The 20260-nt window shown below is 45.4% G+C and overlaps 1 protein-coding gene across 1 annotated transcript in view; it reads right to left on the bottom strand.

The window, feature by feature from the left end:
- LOC144484611 (NACHT, LRR and PYD domains-containing protein 3-like) overlaps nucleotides 1-20260 on the bottom strand; it is a 52709-nt gene that overhangs the window by 26821 nt on the left and 5628 nt on the right. Inside the window, exons 2-3 of the mRNA XM_078203085.1 lie at nucleotides 15539-15634; nucleotides 12212-12378 (exon numbers count right to left, since the gene is read on the bottom strand). Coding sequence (XP_078059211.1) covers nucleotides 12212-12378; nucleotides 15539-15602 — 231 coding nt within the window. The 5' untranslated portion in view covers nucleotides 15603-15634. The remainder of the gene's footprint in view (nucleotides 1-12211; nucleotides 12379-15538; nucleotides 15635-20260) is intronic.

The following is a 20260-nucleotide window of genomic DNA, read 5'->3' as shown; positions in this document are numbered from 1 at the left end:
TGTCTGTGTGGAGTTTGCACATTCTTCCTGCGTTTGCGTGGGTTTCCTCCAGGTGCTCCGGTTTCCTCCCACAGTCTAAAGATGTGCGGGTTAGGTGGATTGGCCATGCTAAAATTGCCCCTTAGTGTCCTGAGATGCATAGGTTAGAGGGATTAGCAGGTAAATGTTTAGGGATAAGGGGGTAGGGCCTGGGTGGGACTGTGGTCAGTGCAGACTCGATGGGCCAGATGGCCTCTTTCTGCACTGTGGGGTTTCTATGATTCTATGACATTCGATTACTGATTGACAACATGATGCACTTTTTCCACACACTTAAATCACGCTGTGATTTACCAGGAAATCCTGATGAGATGTGGCTATGTGTTTTTTCTCCGAAAGGGTAGTGTGTCTTTGAAACGCTCTTCCTGAAACGGCGGAAGGAACGGAGAGGTGGATGGCGTCTTGGTAAGCAAGGAGTTATGGGCATCATGGATAGGCAGTCTGCAGATTGGAGGCTACAATCAAATCAGACATGATGTTATTGAAGAGCGGGGCAGACTCGAGGGGCTGAACGGCCTACTCTTGGCCGCATAGTGGTTACCATTGCAGTCGCACAGGTTTGATCCCGGTGTTGGGTGACTGTCTGTGTATAGTTGGCACATTCTTCCCATGTCTGTGTGGGTTTCCTGCATTGTCTAAAGATGGGCCTGGGTAAGCTGCTCTTTCAAAGAGTTGGTGCAGAATGATGGGCCTCCTCATGGACTGTAGGGATTCCTGCTCTCCATGTGTAAGTAATCTGAACAGCAGCGAATCAGAACTCAGATGGCAGGGAAATAATGAATCTGATCCTTAAGTTATTTAAATGAAGCAATGTTAAAATGAAATTTGACTGACAAATTACCATTGACTAATCCAAATACCGACTGCTAATTTAGGTCAGGAGAATGAGCCATTGACAATGGTGAAAAATCTAATGTAAACTTTACCGCTCAGTAACTCAAATTCCAGAAACAAAACATTTTTCGTTTTCAAATTACTAGTATGAAATCTGGGTAAAGAAGAGAGGGGAGTGAGATAGGATTTGAGAGATATTAACACAGTTACAAGTGGGGTGTGAAGGAGGGGCTGTGCAAGATGTCAGAGACATGCTAATGGAGAATTTCAGACTGGAGTTTACAGGAATGGTTCAAACTCATTGACTCGTAAACTAGAAGAATGGGAATTTTAAATCGAAGACATCAGAGGACTGGGGGCCATTGTGAGCACAAAGTGATATCTGGAGTCTGACGGGGAACACAGTAAAGGCAGCAGAATCTGAGCAGCTGAAGATAAAGGGCAATGTGGGAGGCCCAGCAGGAGAACATTGGAACAGACAAATCTGGGGGGAACAAAAATATAGATTTGGATTCAGCAGGAGCTGTCCTGAGGTGGGAGTAGAAATTTGCAGTGTCACATTCAGAGAATAAGGATATTTCTGCACTGACAATTATGCAGGAAATGGAGTTCAGCTTGATTCTGAACACTGAAGTCACAGATAGTCTGGCCAGGTCTCAGTCAGCGGCTGGGAATGGAACACAATCAGGTGGTGAGGAGATGGAGTTTGTGTCGGGGGTAGCAGACAATGGAGTTATTTTTTTCAATGTTTAAGAGAGGGAGTAAATTACTTTCCCAGAGCACAGGGGCAGAAAATCACAAAGTGAATGAATTCAATTATGTTATATTCCCCCGTGAAGACTGACTTTCCACAATGAAAAAAATAGGGACAGCATTCTTTTTAACACGATTCCAGCTTCTATTCTGTAAGATTCTGGGACTATAAGGATCGAAAATTGATACGAGTCAGTGTCAGTTGCAGTAAACTAAGCGTTGTGGTGGATTATGAGGGTAATATTGACTCAAAGTGAGATAATCCAGCTCATTCCTAAAATCATTGATGAGACTACATTTAGAATATTGTATCCAGTTGTGGTTCCCTCAGTGCAACAAAATTATTGCAGCTTCTGAAAACAACTGGAATGGTTGAGATGGTTGTGTGGTTGGACGAGGACCCATTGTGGAAAGTGGATCTGTCTTCACTGAAAACAAGTTTCAGAGGCGATATGATTACGGATTTCCATTGACTCCAGTTTTGCCGGAAGGTTTTGATGCTAATTGAGTTAAAATGCTGTCTTGATGTGAATAACAGACCCTTTCACCTCTCCCCTGTAATTCTTTTAGCCATGTCTGAACCAAAGGAGCTCTGCAGCAGAGTGGTCCTGGCAGAACACAAACTAAGTATCTGTGAGCAGGTTATTGCTGAGCAAGGACCACTGCAAGAACTGTTGATGATCTCTTCCGTCATTTTGATGACTGTGAATAGACTAATAGAATGGTAATTCCTGGAGTGGGTTTGTCCTGTTTATCATGGACAGGCTGTTGCTGGCAATATTCCCATATTGTCGGGTAGATGCCAGTGTTGTAGCTGCACTGAACAGCATGGCCCACAGTGCAGCCTGTGCTGGAGCACAAAGCTTCAGTATCACAGCCAGGATGTTGTCAGTGTTCCTGCACACCAAGAACTAAGTTATTCCTTTACATCATGTGGAGGGAATGGAATTGGTTTTTCTGTGATGATGGGGATCCCATGAAGAGGCTGAAATGAATAACTCAGTAACATGTCGGACTGAATATTATTGCGAATGCTTCAGCCGTGTCTTTTGCACTCATGAGCTGGACTCTGATGTTTTTGATGTGGAACTTTGCGAAATCCCCTCCACACGTTTGCTGTTTAATTATCCAAAATCATATGCCTGGCGTGGCAGGATAGAAAAGCTTTATGCTGTGTCAGTTATGGCTCAACTTGCCTGTCTATCTATAGCATGTGAGGAGTTGTAGATTCACCAGGTTAGCACATCATTTTTATGTATCCCTGCTGCTGTTCCTGCAATGCTCTCTGTAGTAATTCAGAAAAAGACAGTTTCCTCTCACCAGAAACCCTTTAGTGGGACTAACAAGATGAGTTGCGTCCGTTGGAGTAAACAAGTCTGTAAACTTGGGACCAACAAGTGTGGCTAAAAGCAACAGGTTTTAAACTCCAATCGCTATCTTCCCATTGGGCAAGGCTCTCTTTGCTTAATAAGTGACTTTGTACTCCACAAAGCCCCTGGGCAGATCTATCAACGATCCCCCGTGTCCTTCATAACACTCGCCCCATCCCTCCCCCCACCTAGAGTCCGTTTCTCCCCCAACACCCCCACCATGAGGAGATACTTTCTGTCACTTAGCGTTTGGACTGCTGTGCATTGAAGGCGGGCCTGGGTCAGGCAGTGAAGTGAATAGGGATCTCTGTTTCGAGGGAGCATCCTAGGTTCATTGATGCGGTCTCCTCTTTTGGTTTTTTTTGTAGCCTGGACACCCGCTTCCTCAGCTTTCATCTCCAAGTCCATGCCTTCTTTATCTGGAGAGGCTAATGCGGACTCAGCTTCGCGTTGAGGGCCAACATTGGAAGCGGCTGTCTCCATGGGTAGTGGGACCTGTTCAGAAGTGGACAACCTGCGTCTGAGATGCTCCAGCTGTTTCTTTAAGGCTTTAAGCTTAAGATACAGGCCCCGTTTTCTCCATAACAAGCACAGGGTCCTAGCTGGGACTATCGCTGAAGTTGATTGTGTGAATCAGGTGACCTGTTTCAAATGTTCTTTCTGTCGTTGTAGAATCTTGATTTCTCTTCTGATTTTCTCGTTGTGTCTCCACCCTCCCTGCCAGGTTTGGAAACAGTAGACTCTGTCTTGTATGAAGCTGCCATCCCAGTAACAGTTCCACAGAGGCAACTCCATTTGTTATATGTGGTGTGGTCCGATAGTCAAACAAATATCATGCCAGTTTGCTCTCCATGGTTGCCATCAGTTGTTTTTCTCATGCCATTTCTAAAGGTTTGCACTGCCTGTTCCGCCAATCTGTTTGACGACGGGCTGGTAGGTGCTGGGTCGGGTGATTTGGACACTATTAGATAGCCGACATTCTGAAAATCACTGCAGGTAATGGCCATAACACTATTGGAAACCAGGGCTTCTGCTGTCCCATGCGTACAACAGCTTTATCGCAATTTATTGATCGCAGCCTGGGATAAGTCGTGGAACTCATGCAGTGCATCTCCAACCATTTGAAGTGTGTATGTACCATGATTAAAAACATGGAACCCATGAAGGGCCCTGCAAAGTCAACATGTACTTGTGCCCATGGCCTGCCAGATCATTCCCATGGGTGTAGAGAGGCTGAGGGAGGAAGCTTTTGATTTTCTTAGCACAAGTCACACTGCTTCTCCAAGTCTGTAATGACTGAGTCGAGGCCGAGCCGGCAGACGTAGCTCCTGGCCAGCATTTTCATCTCTGATACTCCAAGGTGGCCATTATGTAGTTCCACTAATATTGGATATCGTCCTGGGGATGGAATGACACTCGAGACCCTCAATGATCCCATCCTCAACACTGCTAGTCTTTCTTAGCGAGGTAAGGTTGCATTTCTTCGCAGGGTCATCATTGGAATCCACCGTGGAGGATCAAATGCTGTAGATTGATCTTGCTATGTCCAGGCTCTAATCTGCCTTGCAGAGACTGGCAAACTCTCCAAATGATTTAGTGTCATCACGACCTGATGCAATGCTGGTAAAGGAGACAGACTTGTGGGTAATGGGAGGCGACTCAGTGTATTGGCAATCTGGATTCCAGACTGGTGCTCTGTATGATATTTGTAATCGGCCAGTAAAAAGGCCCAACGCTGTATCTGGATGGAGACAATAACGGGATGCCTTGTCCTGGTTGAAACGTCCCAATAAGAATTTGTGGTTGGTAACGATTGGGAAACGTCTACCGTAGACATACTGATGGAACTTTTCCACACCAAATACACCGCCAACCCTTCTTCCTCAATCTGAGAATACCTTCACTCTACATCCAGAAAGGTCCTGGATGCACGCACGGTGGGCTTCTCCGTCCCATCTTTCTGTAAACTGGCCTAACCCTGTACAAGAGAACGTTGCATGTCAGCACAAGTTATTTGTTGGCATCAAAATGGGCCAATGAGTTAGATTACAATAGCTAACGTTTGACTTTGGGTGAAAGCCTCTGCCTGTGGACCTCCCAGGACCATCTCTGTATTTTCATAGTCGGGCGTGCATGGAAGGCAAATTCAGGATAATTTTTCCATAATTAGTAACTAATCCCAGAAAAGATTTCAACCCTGTGGAGTTCCTTGGAGCTGATGCCTCCTTGATTGTTTTTACCTTATCCTCTACTGGATCTAACCCGTTGCCAGCTACCTGGTAGCCCAAGTAGGTTACTTCAGCTGCTTGGAAGATGCATTTCTCCCTCATCAAACACATTCCCGTTTTTGAAAATTTCAGCAAGACCGTTTTTAAAGTATGCCAAGTGTTCCTGTTCCGAAGCCCCCATGACCAAGACGTCATCTATCTACACTGCTACTTGGGTTGCCCTTGAAGAATGTTCTCCATGATTCATTGGAAAATGACACGCTGATGAGACTGAAGGGCAAGCGAGTTTACTTGTATTGTCCCTTGTTCGCATTTTTCATCGCATATTTTTAGGTCTCATCCAATACAAGCTGAAGATTGACGTGGCCCATGTCCAAGTTGGAGAACACCTGGCCACCTATTGAGTTAGCATTGAGGTCTTTGATTCTGAGCAGGTGTGCCTATCGAGTTTGGAAAACCGGCTGACTGTTTGTCAAAGGGATTATAAACTAACTGATTTGCTGGGCTTAAAAAACTGCAGACACTCCCCATTCTGCGAATTGTGCAGGCCTTATTCTATCTAAATTTTTAAGAAACCCTAGTTCAGTTTCCACCTTCTCCAACATGGTGTATGGAACTGGTCTTGACCTAGCATCGGGGTCAATGTAGATCTTGGCCTTGGCCCCTTTTATTTTTTCAAGGCCTTCTTGGAAACTTCCAGGGCATCGACTGGACTTTGTACAGTCACCCAACGCCTAGCCTCAAGATCTCCAACCACATCAGCCGGAATTTCTGGAGCCAATCCCTCCCCATGAAATTTGATCCGTGTGTGTGGGGGCGAGTTGAATGTGATGTTTTCTATTTGTAAAAATTCCAATGTGCATGTGGCGAGCCTGGCCTTTGTGTCTTCCAAACTTCGGAATTGGATGCCAGGTTCGAGGTGTTTGTGTGTCTGTTCTCCTATAACGCAGACCAGCTCAGGGTTAGACATTTACCAATAAATCTGCAACTATGAGAGCAACCGTTGTTATGTTGATGTGATCCCGTTGTATATCCCTGACTCTGGAAGAGGGAATAGCAGCATGGTACGGTCAGGCATTGGCCACGGTGTCTTCACTGCAGCACAAGTTTCGCCTATTCCAAAAATTTCACCTTGGCTGTGCCCTTTGGCAGTACTTGTAATAATTTGTCTGGCATCCGCAACTCTCTGGCCTATGTTCCCTAACACTCTGAGGTCATCATTGCCTTTCGTTGACTGTTTCATGGTGTTTTAAAGCTCCGATCCCCCAAGGGGTCCTTTAATACCTGGTTTACACAAGCACTCTCTATTGAAGACTGTTCACACAATGACACTCTCCCCAGTTGGATGACTTTGCTGCCTGATGCCCCTTGTAGCTCCTGAGCACCTCTTCTGCTTTATTCTGACATAAGATTATTGGAATTATTTGTTGTACATCCAGACTGAGTTATGCCAACAGCTTCTTTTGATGAGTTAAGTTATTGATGCCGCATATCAATCTATATCACAATTCATCCAGAGGCAGCATGAATTCACAAATGTTCTGCTAATTTTCGTAATCCAGACAAGAATTGGGTGACAGGTTCCCGACAGGTTTCTCGGCCACGTTGAAGCGGTGTCACTGGAGTATAACAGAGGGACTCGGGTCACAGTACTTTTTCCTCTAGACCTCTGCTGTTTGTGATTTATATAAATGATCTGGAAGAAGGTGTAACTGGGGTGGTCAGTAAGTTTGCGGACGACACGAAAATGGCTGGACTTGCAGATAGTGAGGAACATTGGCACAGGCTACAGAAGGATATAGATAGGCTGGAAATTTGGGCAAAGAAATGGCAGATGGAGTTCAATCCAGATGAATGCAAAGTGATGCATTTTGGTAGAACTAACGTAGGGGGGAGCTCTACGATAAATGGCCGAACCATAAAGGGTGTAGATACGCAGAGGGACCTGGGTGTGCAAGTCCACAGATCCTTGAAGGTGACGGCACAGGTGGAGAAGGTAGGGAAGAAGGCATATGGCATGCTTGCCTTTATAGGACGGGGCACAGAGTATAAAAGTTGGGGTCTGATGCTGCAGTTGTATAGAACGTTGGTTCGGCCGCATTTGGGATACTGCGCCCAGTTCTGGTCACCACACTACCAGAAGGACGTGGAGGCTTTAGAGAGAGTACAGAGGAGGTTTACCAGGATGTTGCCTGGTATGGAAGGGCTTAGTTATGAAGAGAGATTGGGTCAACTGGGGTTGTTCTCCCTGGAAAGACAGAGGATGAGGGGTGACCTAATAGAGGTGTATAAAATTATGAAAGGCATAGATAGGGTGAACGGTGGGAAGCTTTTTCCCAGGTCGGTGGTGACATTCACGAGGGGTCATAGGTTCAAGGTGAGGCGGGGAGAGGTTAACACGGATATCAGAAGGACGTATTTTACACAGGAGGGTGGTGGGGGCCTGGAATGCGCTGCCAGGCAAGGTGGTGGAGGCGGACACACTGGGAACATTTAAGACTTATCTAGATAGCCACATGAACGGAGTGGGAATGGAGGGATACAAAAGAATGGTCTAGTTTGGACAAGGGAGCGGCGCGGGCTTGGAGGGCCGAAGGGCCTGTTCCTGTGCTGTATTGTTCTTTGTTCTTTTTATCTACTAGCTCATCAAAAGTTTAAGTCAGGGACATGCGGCAAGGTCAAACTTTTAAAATCATACTGAATGTCAGGGCCTCGCATGCTGTCAACAATATTACATTTGTTTTTGATCTTCAATGTTGCTAACATGAAAGTAGTAATGCATGCACTCTGTACACTGCTATCATAAGGTTCAGGTTTCCCAAGAAGAAACATATTTGCTTTTCATTATTGAAGAAGCTACTTCAGAAGAAGCGGTCGGCCGCAGAGAGGAAAAAATATTTTTTTATTCACTCCTCATCGTCAATGCAGGAAGCCTCCAATCCACTTTCGCATCCCCCGAAACCGTTTATTGAAAATCAAAAGGAAGAGCCGCAATCACGTCTGACAGGAAGCAAGTCTGTCTCCCAGGACCAGCAAACGTTATCCAGTTAAAGCCTCCGCTCAATCAGGATGTTTCTACTTCAAAAAGCCGACGGGAGATCTAATGACCATCTCCCATGTCCTTTATGGCCATCATAACACTCGTCTACACAACTCATTGAACGAGGGCTAAGCCTCTGGTTTGATTATAATGGTGGAGTGATGGATGTGCCACACTATTATCGAATAGATTGTGATGATAAGCAATGCTCCACCTGATAAATGTATCACATTTGACGAGGGCATAGCATCGCACACCACACCCACTCCTCGGTTTAAAGAAGGTACTTCATCTCCAACACAGGCTGTGCGCTGAGTCTTACCAAAACTGTCATGAACAAGTGAATCAGCCACGATCAGTGTTTCAAGACTGGAAAGTTGAGTCGGTAATTGTGCTGCCAAGACATTCTTGATTGGGAGAAATTAGACTGTTTTGCCTCTTTTTCCAGACCATTTCAGAGGGCAGTGAATGGTCAACCACGTTTCTGTATGTCTGGATGCACATACAGGCCAGCTTGAGTGAGGACAGCAGGTTTCCTCAGCTAAAGTCACAGCCTGAAGATTGGAGGGGGGCAAATGTTGTGCCGTTTTTTAAAAAGGGCTGCAGGGAAAAGCCTGGGAGCTACAGGCTGGTGAACGTCACATCTGTTGGTAGAAGATGTTTTGAGAAGCAGGATCTACAGGCATTTAGAGACGCAAGGACTGATTAGGGACAGTCACCACGGATTTGAGAGTGGAAAATCATTTTTCACAAATTTAATTGAATTTTTTTGAAGAGGTAGCAAGCAGGGAGATGAGGGCAGTGCAGTTGATGTTTTCTGCATGGACTTTAGCAAGACCTTTGACAAGGTATCACATGGTAGGTTGTTGCATGAAGTCAAATTTCACAGGATCCAGAATAAGGTAGCCGAATGGATACAAAATTGGCTTAATGACAGAAGTCAGAGAGGGTGGTTGTAGAAGGTTTTTTTTCAAACTGGAGGCCCGTGACCAGCGGTGTGCCTCAGGGATCAGTGCTGGGTCTGCTATTATTTAAATTAATGATTTGGATGAAAATTTAGTAGGCATGGTTAGTAAGTTTGCAGATGACACCAAGATTGTTGGCACAGTGGACAGTGAAGAAGATCATCTACGATTGCAACAGGATCTTGGTCAATTGGGCCAGTGGGCTGACGAATGGCAGATGAAATTTAATTGAGATAAATACGAGGTGATGCAGTTTGGTAGATCGAACCAGGGCAGGACTTACTCAGTTAATGGTGGGGTGTTGGGGAGAGTTATAGGACAAAGCGATTTAGGGGTACAGGTTCTTAGCTCCTTGAAAGTGGAGTCACAGGTGGACAGTGTGGTTAAGGTGGCATTCGGCATGCTTGATTTCATTGGTCAGAACATTGAATACAAGAGTTGGGGTGTCTTGTTGCAGTTGTATCAGAAGTTGGCAAGGCCACACCTGGAATACGGTGTATAGTTCTGGTCACCGTTATAGAAAGGATATTGTTAAACTAGAAAGAGTGCAGAAAGGATTTATAGGATGCTACCAGGACTTGATGGTTTGAGTTATGAGGAGAGTCTGGATAGACAGAGACTTTTTTTTTCTGGAGCGTAGGAAGTTTAGGGGTGATCATATAGAGGACTATAAAATAATAAATCAGCTAGATAGTCAATACCTTTCCCTAAAGGTCGGGGAGCCTAAACTTAGAGGGCATAGGTTTAAGGTGAGAGGAGAGAGATGCAAACGGATCAAGAGGGGTATTTTTTCACACAGAGGGTAGAGTGTGTCTGGAACAAGCTGCCAGAGGTAGTAGTAGAACAAATGACAAAGAACAATACAGCACAGGAACAGGCCCTTCGGCACTCCAAGCCAGTGCCGCTCATGTGCCCAACTAGACTATTCTTTTGTATCCCTCTATTCCCAGTCTGTTCATGTGGTTATCTCGATAAGTCTTAAACGATCCCAACGTGTCTGCCTCAATCACCTTGCTTGGCAGTGCATTCCAGACCCCCACCACCCTCTGTGTAAAATACGTCCTCCTGACATCTGTGTTGAACCTTGCCCCCCTCACCTTGGACCCGTGACCCCTTGTGTTCGTCACCTCCGACCTGGGAAAAAGCTTCCCACTGTTCACCCTATCTATGCCCTTCATAATTCTATACACCTCTATTAGGTCGCCCCTCACCCTCCGTCTTTCCAGGGAGAACAACACCAGTTTACCCAATCTCGCCACATAGCTAAGACCCTCCATACCAGGCAACATCCTGGTAAACCTTCTCTGTACTCTCTCCAAAGCCTCCACGTCCTTCTGGTAGTGTGGCGACCAGAACTGGACGCAGTATTCCAAATGTGGCCTAACCAATGTTCTATACAGCTGCAACATCATATGCCAACTTTTATATTCTATGCCCCATCCAATAAAGGCAAGCATGCCATATGCCTTCTTCACCATCCTCTCCACCTGTGCTGCCACCTTTAAGGATCTGTGGACTTGGACACCCAGGTCCCTCTGTGTCTCTATACTCCTGATGGTTCTGCCATTTATTGTACAGCTCCCCCTTGCATTAGATCTACTGAAATGCATCACTTCACATTTATCTGGATTAAATTCCATCTGCCATTTCTCCGCCCAAAGTTCCAGCCTATATCCTGCTGTATTCTCTGACAATGTTCATCACTATCCGCAACTCCAGCAATCTTTGTGTCGTCCGCAAACTTACTGATCACACCAGCTACATCTTCCTCCAAATCATTTATATATATATCACAAACAGCAGAGGTCCCAGTACAGAAACCTGCAGAACACCACTAGTAAGAATTTTAACAACACCAGGTTAAAGTCCAACAGGTTTATTTGGTAGCAGAAGCCACACTTATAAAAGTGTGGCTTTTGCTACCAAATAAACCTGTTGGACTTTAACCTGGCGTTGTTAAACTTCTTACTGTGTTTACCCCAGTCCAACGCTGGCATCTCCACGTCATGAACACCACTCGTCACAGACCTCCAACCGGAAAAAGACCCCTCCACTGCTACCCTCTGTCTTCTATGGCTAAGCCAGTTCTCCACCCATCCAGCTAGCTCACCTTTTATCCCGTGAGATTTAACCTTTTGCACCAGCCTGCCACGAGGGACCTTGTCAAACGCTTTACTAAAATCCATATAGACGACATCCATGGCCCTTCCCTCGTCAATCGTTTTTGTCACCACCTCAAAAAACTCAACCAAATTTGTGAGGCATGACCTCCCTCGTACAAAAGAGGCGGGTACAATTTTGTTTTTCAAAAAGCGTTTCGACATTACATGGGTAAGGTGGGTATGGACGGATATGGGCCAAACGCGGGCAACTGGGACTAGCTTAGAGGTTAATAAATGGGTGGCATGGACAAGTTGGGCAGAAGGGTCTGGTGCCATGCTGTAAACATCTGACTCTATAAAGCGACTTCGCAAAATAAATTGGTTTTGACGAAAATCGGATATTATTTAAGGTACAAAGTGCCACAATGAGACAAAGGATGTTTCATGGTGTTTTAAAGCTCCGATCTCGCAAGGGGTCCTTTAACATCTGGTTTACACATGTGCTCTATAGGATTCCTGGATTTTGAGACCAGATCTCACGTTTGCATATCCAGCAAATACCAATATGCTGTTGTCCCCGTGCGTGGTGAGTGCAGCCAAGCTGCTGTCCCCGTGCATGGCGAGTGCAGCTAGCTGTGAAGTATCCAAAAGGATAGACACATCCCAGAATTCCCAACCTGAGGCTTCCCTCTCCTCATACCTGAGTCTGTCGACTAAAGACAGGAATATTATTGGTCAATAACTCCATTATCAGTGCAGTGTGTGATTCCTTGTGTGCTGGAAGATTTTCTAAACAGAACCTGCTCTTTTATCATTTGTTAATAGATTGTGAAATTTCTGCACTGATTAAAATAATGCGTTCTACGTCCCTCCCACTTACCCCATGTTCTTGTCCAGTGAAAATCCTCTCGTATGTTAATGTTAAGCTGACTCCATCCACTCCTCCTTCCATCGCCTGCACTAGTCTGTCCCGGTAGAATTTTGTCAATTGGAACAATTGATAATCATCACAGTTTGTCAGGAACTGAGGGATTGTGGAGTTTGGATCTGTGAACACAAATAGAGAAAAATAAACACGTCAATGAGTTTCTACCCATGTTGTTACACTTCACTTTACAAGAAGCAACGGCAGCCCCGTGAACCGTATTATCAAACACCTTCTGGGAACACAGAAACATTCAGTGAAAGCTTATTTGACCTTACCCCTGTAACAAACTTACCCCAAATCTATGAACATCCATTGTTAAAAAATAAAATCAACATTTTTTTTTAATTGTTCACTTGATATGGGGGTTGCTGGTAAGGCTTGAATTTGTTTTCTGTCCTTAATTGCCATTGGAAAGCTGATGAGGCACTGTCTTGAACCGCTGCACTGTACCTGGTGCTTGTACACTCAGTACTGCTAGGAAGGTAATGCCAGGGCTGCTATCCAGTGACAGTGAAGGGATGGAAGTATAGTTTCAAGCAAGGATGGGTTGTGGATTGGAGGGGAACTTACACAAAGTGGTTTTCCCATATATCTGCTGCCCCTGTCCTTCAAGGGTGGCAGAGGTCATGGATTTGGAAATATTGAAGGAGCCTTGGTGAGTTCCTGCTGTGCATCCTGTAAGTGATGCATATTGCCATATCTGTGCATTGGTGGCTAAGGGAGTGAGGTGCTGGATGGGCCTCTATTCAATTGGGCTATCTTGTCCTGGATCGTATAGAGCTTTGAGTGTTCATGGAGTCATAGTCATCAAGCAAGTAGCAAATCTAGAAGCTATGGCCCAAACGCAGGCAATTGGGACTAGCTTACTGGTAAAAAACAAATGGCGGCATGGACAAGTTGGGCCGAAGGGCCTGTTTCCATGCTGTATACCTCTATAACTTAATGACTATTGTGCCCAGTTAATGAGCTCATTATTTAATAAAGATATTAGTGCATTAGACGCTATTGAGAGGAAGTTAACTGGTTTGATATCCATGAAGAAGCGGGTTGTCTTATGAGGAAACACTAGACAGACTGGGCTTGTTTCCCCCAGAGTCTAGAAAAGTGAGCAGTGACTTGATTGAAGCCTATAAAATCTGGTATTGACAACGAGGACATGGAAAGGATGTTCCCACTTGTGGGTAAGTACAGAACTAGGGGACACTATTTTAAAACTCAGTTGTCTTTTTAGGTCAGAGATTATGAGATTATGTTTTTCTTTCAGAGGGCTGTGCCCCTCTGGAACGCTCTGTCTCTGAAGCCATCGGAGGCATGGTCACTGAATATTTTAAGATGGAGGGAGATTGATTCTTGTTAGGTAAGCAAATCAAAGTTTGTTGGGGATAGATGGGAACGTTGATTTCAAAACACAAATAGATCAGTGATGATCCTATTGAATAGCAGAGGCAGAAGGGGCCGAATGACCTATTTCTGCTTCTATTTCATATGATCGTATGAATTGCTTGTTCTCACTTTTCCACTTATCTTTCCATTATCCTTGATGGGTTCATGGTACAGACGTTAGGGCCCTTTCTTCTGAAGCCGAGGATGAGAAACCCCACTCCTGTTCCAGCCTTGCTGTTTCACATTGAGCAGCCTCTTATTTCCCTCCTGACCTGACCCAGCACAGAACAATCCAGATATCACTCACTCATGCTTTGTTTTTCACTCCAGTGCTTCAGTTTTAACAGCCCCTCTATGAACATCTTTCCATCTGTGTCACTACTTCAAAACATTGATCTTTTCTGGTCTTTCCTCCTTCTCAAAGATGATGCCACCAGTTCCGGGATATTCTTTCCTCTGATACGAGGGAGCTAACTTACCATTTGTGATTTGGAGGGCTGTAGAAAAATCTGTCGGTTACCCTGACAATAGAATCCCCGACCACCATCACTCTGCTATTTCCATGGCCCACTTGTCAACTGTTGCTCAGGAACACTCTGCTTGAGTCGCCCTTTGTCAACCTTACAATGCCCACTTCCACTTGTCGATTGGACAGTTTGAGTACGTCAGGGCTCCCTCCACCTGTAAATGTGATCTCACTCGAGATCAGGCTTGTTCATCTTTACACCTCGAGGACCATATATGCATTTTTTAAATCACCCAAGAGGCCGAATTTTGGAGAGGTGACGGGTGGAAGGTCCTGATTTTATTTGTCTAACTGCTAATTCGGTTGGAAAGTGGGATATAGACCATTAGCTGCACTGCCGGATTTTCATGTCAGAGTTTTTGACAATTAGCAAAGAAAAACAGGAGGTGGCTCCTAGAGAACCAACTCTCAAAATATTGGCATCCCAATGTAAAAAAAAATGACAAAAGAAAGAAAAATACCTCACGGAACCCCACCCCACTGAGACAGTGTGACCTCCTCCCCCCCGCCCCCCTCCACTGAGACAGAGAACCACCACTTCCCTGAGAGACAGAGCTACCCCGACCCCCACTGTGACACAGAGCATACCCCACCCCTTATCCTCCACTGAGACACAGACGATACCGCCCCTCACCACAGATTTTCTCCCTTTTCCATTCATGAAACTCACTTATAGACACAGAAATCATGGCGCGCACTCTCCCACCCTCTGAGGCGGTGCCTTCGCCAGTGATATGGAGTGTGTGGGAGCCACCACCCCACACAGACACAGGATCACTCTTTCTCCCACACACCCTTTCCCACACACCCTCATTCATTCACATGCCCCTTTAGTCACTGTTATCTCCATGGTCTTACGAAAATGACAAACATTCTGTCTTTGGCCCCAATTGGATTTTACCCTACTCACCTGCCAAGACTTCATCCACCCTGGCCCTGCCACGCCTGTTCCCTCCCACTGGGCTCCAGCCTCACTGCAGTTTGCCCCACCCAGAGATACCTTTGCTTCTTTTTCACAGCAGCCTTCAGCACGCTGTTCACTGCGTCACCAATCATGGATTGTTTCTCCTATTCACACTCGCTGGTCAGTCAATCAGCAGCAATGGGAGAGAGAAACAACCTCTGATTAGAGGAGCAGCTCCAAGCAGAATAGTGAACTGGAACCCAGCTGTTTGACAATTTGAAAACTGCCTCTAGGGCTGCGGAGAGGAGCTTCACAAGTCACAGCCGGCTCCCGGGCCGAGCCTTGGTTAAACCTGCTCTAGATGGTCACCCACTCCAACTTTCGACTCCGTCTCTGTCCCGTTCCCACTTCCTGTGTGAGCGGCAGATACGACAGAAATTATATTTGTATTGTTTTGTGATCCTACCTGCGTCCATTCCCATTCTTTTTGAAGATGTTGAACATTCTCCCCTGTTTGAACCTTCAGCCATGATACTGACAGACGGTCCCTGATTCTGAGACTCTGTAATGAGGATAATATTAATGTCAGGATCAGATGTAAATATTAAAATCAGAAACAGAGCGTAGAGATCTCCACTGATATGTAAAATATATTTCATAATATTACAATCACACATGTTACCACGATATAGTGACAGCTGTTTCATAATATACCAGTCACCCTCATCAGGTCCCTTGAAAAATCCATCCTTCATCCTTTATCCATGCAATCCTCTGCCCCATTTCCAGTTTCCACTTTCCTCTCCAAAGTCATTGAACATGTTGTTACCTCCCAAATCCGGCACCATTTTTGCAGGAGCTCCATACAGTTAAGTTTGCACCCTGCCGCTGCTGTTAAAATCACAATTACTATCCTGTCCGACTCTGACAAAAGTCAGTGAAGTATCTTCATTCACCCGTCTGCAACCTTTAACATGCTTGACCATGTCATCCTTCTCCAACTCTTGCCTCTTGTCGTGCAGCTGAGTGGAAATGCATCAAAGGCCCCTGGTTCAATTCTTATCTATTACTTTACATCCAGAGAATCAGTGACATTGCTTTCTCTTGCCACTCCCACATCATTATCTCTATCATTGGCCCTCTTCTATTCCTCATCAACATGCTGCCCCTCGGTAACCTGGCAACAGGTTCAACATGCAAGCTGCTGATATCCAGCTCTACATTCTCACTGCTCTGAAACTCTGCTTCCTGAATCCTGACTAACTCACACCACGTCTCAGTTCATTCACCCGTGTTCACCAACTCTCACTGTCTCACAGCCTGACAACACCTCAATTTTAAAATGCTCAAACTAGCTTCTCAATCTCTCCATGGCCCCTCTCTTTCTATTCATGCAGCCTACAGCAGCCCCAGAAGCCAGCGACATCTCTACCTTGCCCAATCTGACAAGTTGTATATCTTGAGGATAATTTGTCCACAATCCAGGCCAAGTCCTGAGCTCCGGAATTCCCTCCCGAAGCCTCTCAGCTGCTTTACTTTTCCCCCTTCTCAGATTCACCTTAAAAAGATTAACAATCTGACTAAAATTAGTCACCTGCCCAGCAACCCCTTCGAATGTTTTATGTATTTGTTTTCCCACTGAATTGTTCTCTTGTTGAGTGTCTTGGGATGTTTTGCTACGTTAAAGGTGCTATACAAATGCACGTGGCTCCATATTCTCCACTCGTGTGGATGTGTCAGTGTCTGTGTCCCTATACCTGTATCCCTAATCAAACTCAGCTATTGTCCTCTCCTTTCTCCAATATGGAAATGGAAAAGTGATTCAGTCATTTAATTTCTTCAAATTAGAATTGGAAGTTAATCAACAGCAATAATTTACAACCAAGGTTTAAAACCAGCAATGTAAAATGCAGTTACCCGTTTCACTCTTAATCTCAGAACAACTCAGATTTCCAGAGTGTCTGATTTTGTGAAAAAAAATCCCAAAGCACAAATTCATTCTCCCTGATGGGTCTCTTCAATTTAACACTAAATTTACAATATAATTCTAGCGAGGCTCTGTAATACACATCTGGTCATCTGAACAGATCCGGATTTATTCCTCATCAACACCAATGACCCGGCCTCGCCCACACCGAGCCAGCATCAGTTATTGGGTGAAGCCACACTGACTTTCAAGAGGACCCCAGAAATTTCTCAGTGCCTCGAAATGGCTGCAATGCAAAAGATATCCAGAAGGCCAATGGTGGTGAGCAGGAGGGGGCACTGCATCAAGTAAAGAAAGAGGCAGCAAGAAGAAAGGTGAAAGCAATGCAATGTGCCAGGTGTTGAGGGACACACTATGTGGATCATTGCAAATGTTTTGATGCTGTTTGTCACCACTGCAACAAAAAAGGGGCGTTTAACGAAGAACTGCAAAGATGTTAAGAGCAAGTCGAAGGCGGAACAAGGGAATTCAAATTTGAAAAAGCATCAGTCAGCTACACATCACCTGGAGAGCTCAGAGCAGATACAGGAGCAAAGGATTCCATATAATTCCATAAGACTTCGGGTAGTAATGGATAAGGACAAGAGTGGCCCACGGTTCTATTGGACGAGGGCCAAATACATCCAACTTAGACAGGAACAGGGGAATGCGGACTGGGAGCGGCTCTTTGAGGGCAAATCCACGTCTGGCATGTGGGAAGCTTTCAAAGGCCAATTGATTGAAATGCGGAGCATGCCTGACCCGGAAAAATGAAGGATGGGAATGCCAGAATTCAGGAACCATGGATGACAAGGAAAATTGTAAGCTTAGTCAAAAAGAAAACATACAATAGGTCTAGGCAACTAAAAAACTGACAAAGCCCCCGAGGAATGTGGAGAAAATAGGAAGGAACTTAAACACCAAATTCAGAGGGCTAAAAGGGGCCATAAAACATTTTTAGCAAACAGGGAGAAGGAGGATCCCAAGTCTTTTATGCATGTATTCGGAGTAAGAGGGTAGCCCGAGAAAGAATAGGCCCACTCATGGGCAATAGAGGGAAGTTATGCGTGGAGTCACAGGAAGGCGGCGAGATCCTTAATGAATATTTTGTATCCGTATTCATCAAGGAGATGGGCGTGAAGGATGTTGAGGCCAAGAATAGGTGTGTGAACACTCTAGGGAATGTCAATATATCGAATAAGGAAGTGGTAGGTATCCTAAATTACCTTCACGTAGACAAGTCCCCGGGGCCAGATGGGATCGACCCCAGTTTACTGTGGGAGGAAAGAAACAGGGGAGTAAAAGGATTTCTTCCCATCCTCTTTAACCACAGGCGAGGTTCCAGAGGACTGGAGAATAGCCATTGTTGATCCCTTGTTTCAGAAAGAAAGCAGGCATAATCCAGGAAATCAAGGGTTGGTGAGCCTAACGTCTGTGGTGGAGAAGCTTGTGGTGAGGATTTGTGCACATTTGGAAGAAATTGACTAGCTTGTGTCAGGCAGCATGGTTTTGTAGGGGGAAGTCAAGTCTCACCAACTTGATTGAGGTTTTTGAAGAAGTGACAAAGATAATTGATGAGGGAAGGGCTGTGGATGTAGTTTATATGGACTGTAGTAAGGCGTTTGACAAGATCCCACATGGCAGACTGGTACAACAACTGAAATCACAAGGAATCGGGTGGGCTGGCTGGATGGAAACAGAACTGGCTTGGTGATAGAAGACAGAGGGCAAAATGTTACGGCTGCGCTTGTCACAAAACCGTAAAATCCAACCAGAGGTCAACGGACCTTTCCATGGTCCGCCCCTCGACTTTCCGATTCCCCTGGTGGGCGGAATGGGACAATTCGCCCCAGAGAGCAGCAGGGAAAGGGTACTTTTTTCAGAATGCTAGTAGTGTTCTGCAGGGATCAGTGCTGGGACCTATTGTGTTCGGAGGAAAACGTGAGTAGTCTGATTAGTAAGTTTTTGGGTGACACGAAGATTGGTGGAGAGGGTAATAGTGCTGAGTTTACAACAGGATATAGATAGATTAGAGTCTTGGGCACAGAAATGGCAAATGAAATTTGCTTAATGGAACATTAAGACACAGAGGGATCTGGGCGTGCAGGTCCACAGTTCCCTAAAAGTGGCAACATAGGTGGCCTTAGTTATTGAGAAGGCATATGGCTGGGGCATTGAGTACAAGCGTTGGCAAATCATGTTGCAGCTATATAAAACCTTGGTTCGGCCGCATTTGGAGTATTGCATGCAGTTCTGGTCGCCACACTACCAGAAGAATGTGGAAGCTTTGCAGAGCACAAATAAAGTTCACCAGGATGTTGCCTGGTCTCAAGGGTGTTGGCTGTGGTGAGAGGTTGAATAAACGAGGATTGTTTTCACTGGACAGCCAGTGGCTGAGTGGAGACCTGATAGAGGTTTAGAAACTTATGAGATGCAGAGACATGATGCAAATTCATAAGCGTTTCCCCAGGGTGCAAGTGTCAATAAAAGGGTTCAAGGTGAGAGGGGGGGCAAGTTTGAGACAGATGTGCAGGGGAAGTTTTTCACGCAGAGAATGGTTGGTGCCTGGAACATGCTGCCAGAGGTGGTGGTTGATGCAGGCGCATTCGCAACATTTAAGGACATCTGGATGGGTACATGAATAGGGAAGGAATAGAGGGATATAGACTGAGTAAGGGCAGAAGGGCTTTTTAGTTCAGTTAGTGCATCATGATCGGCACAGGCTTGGAGGGCCGAAGGGCCTGTTCCTGTGTTGTACTTTTCTTTGCTCTAGGAGCACTCTGACAACATGTTTAATGTGAGTGAGGGGCATGTGAAACCTATCTATGCAATAACAGAGGTCTGTGGAAAACAAACCAAGATAGTGATGGACACGGGAGCCTCTGCATCTGTGATCAGTGAAAAGACCAACAAGACAACTTGGGACTCTGACAAGGCGCCAGCCCTTACTCAGACAGGGATCAAACTGCAGATGTACACCGGAGAGTCCATACCATTGCTTCCGGTGTTAGAAATGGACATTGCACACAACAGAAAAGAAGAACACATGTCCGTGTGGTAAAAGGGAAGGAGCCTTATCTATAGGGCATGGCTGGCTCAGTGAAGTTCTGTCGAACTGGGATGAAATAAAGCACACAAAGGTGACAGAGGATGCCATTCAGAAATATTCTGATGAACTGGGCACATTGCGTGGCTCTATAATGAAGTTGTTTGTTGATCCAC

This window comes from Mustelus asterias, unplaced genomic scaffold (assembly GCF_964213995.1).
Source record: "Mustelus asterias unplaced genomic scaffold, sMusAst1.hap1.1 HAP1_SCAFFOLD_120, whole genome shotgun sequence".
Taxonomy (NCBI): Eukaryota; Metazoa; Chordata; class Chondrichthyes; order Carcharhiniformes; family Triakidae; genus Mustelus; species Mustelus asterias.
The sequence above is the reverse complement of the archived record's forward strand: the minus strand, read 5'-3'. Positions and strand labels throughout refer to the sequence as shown.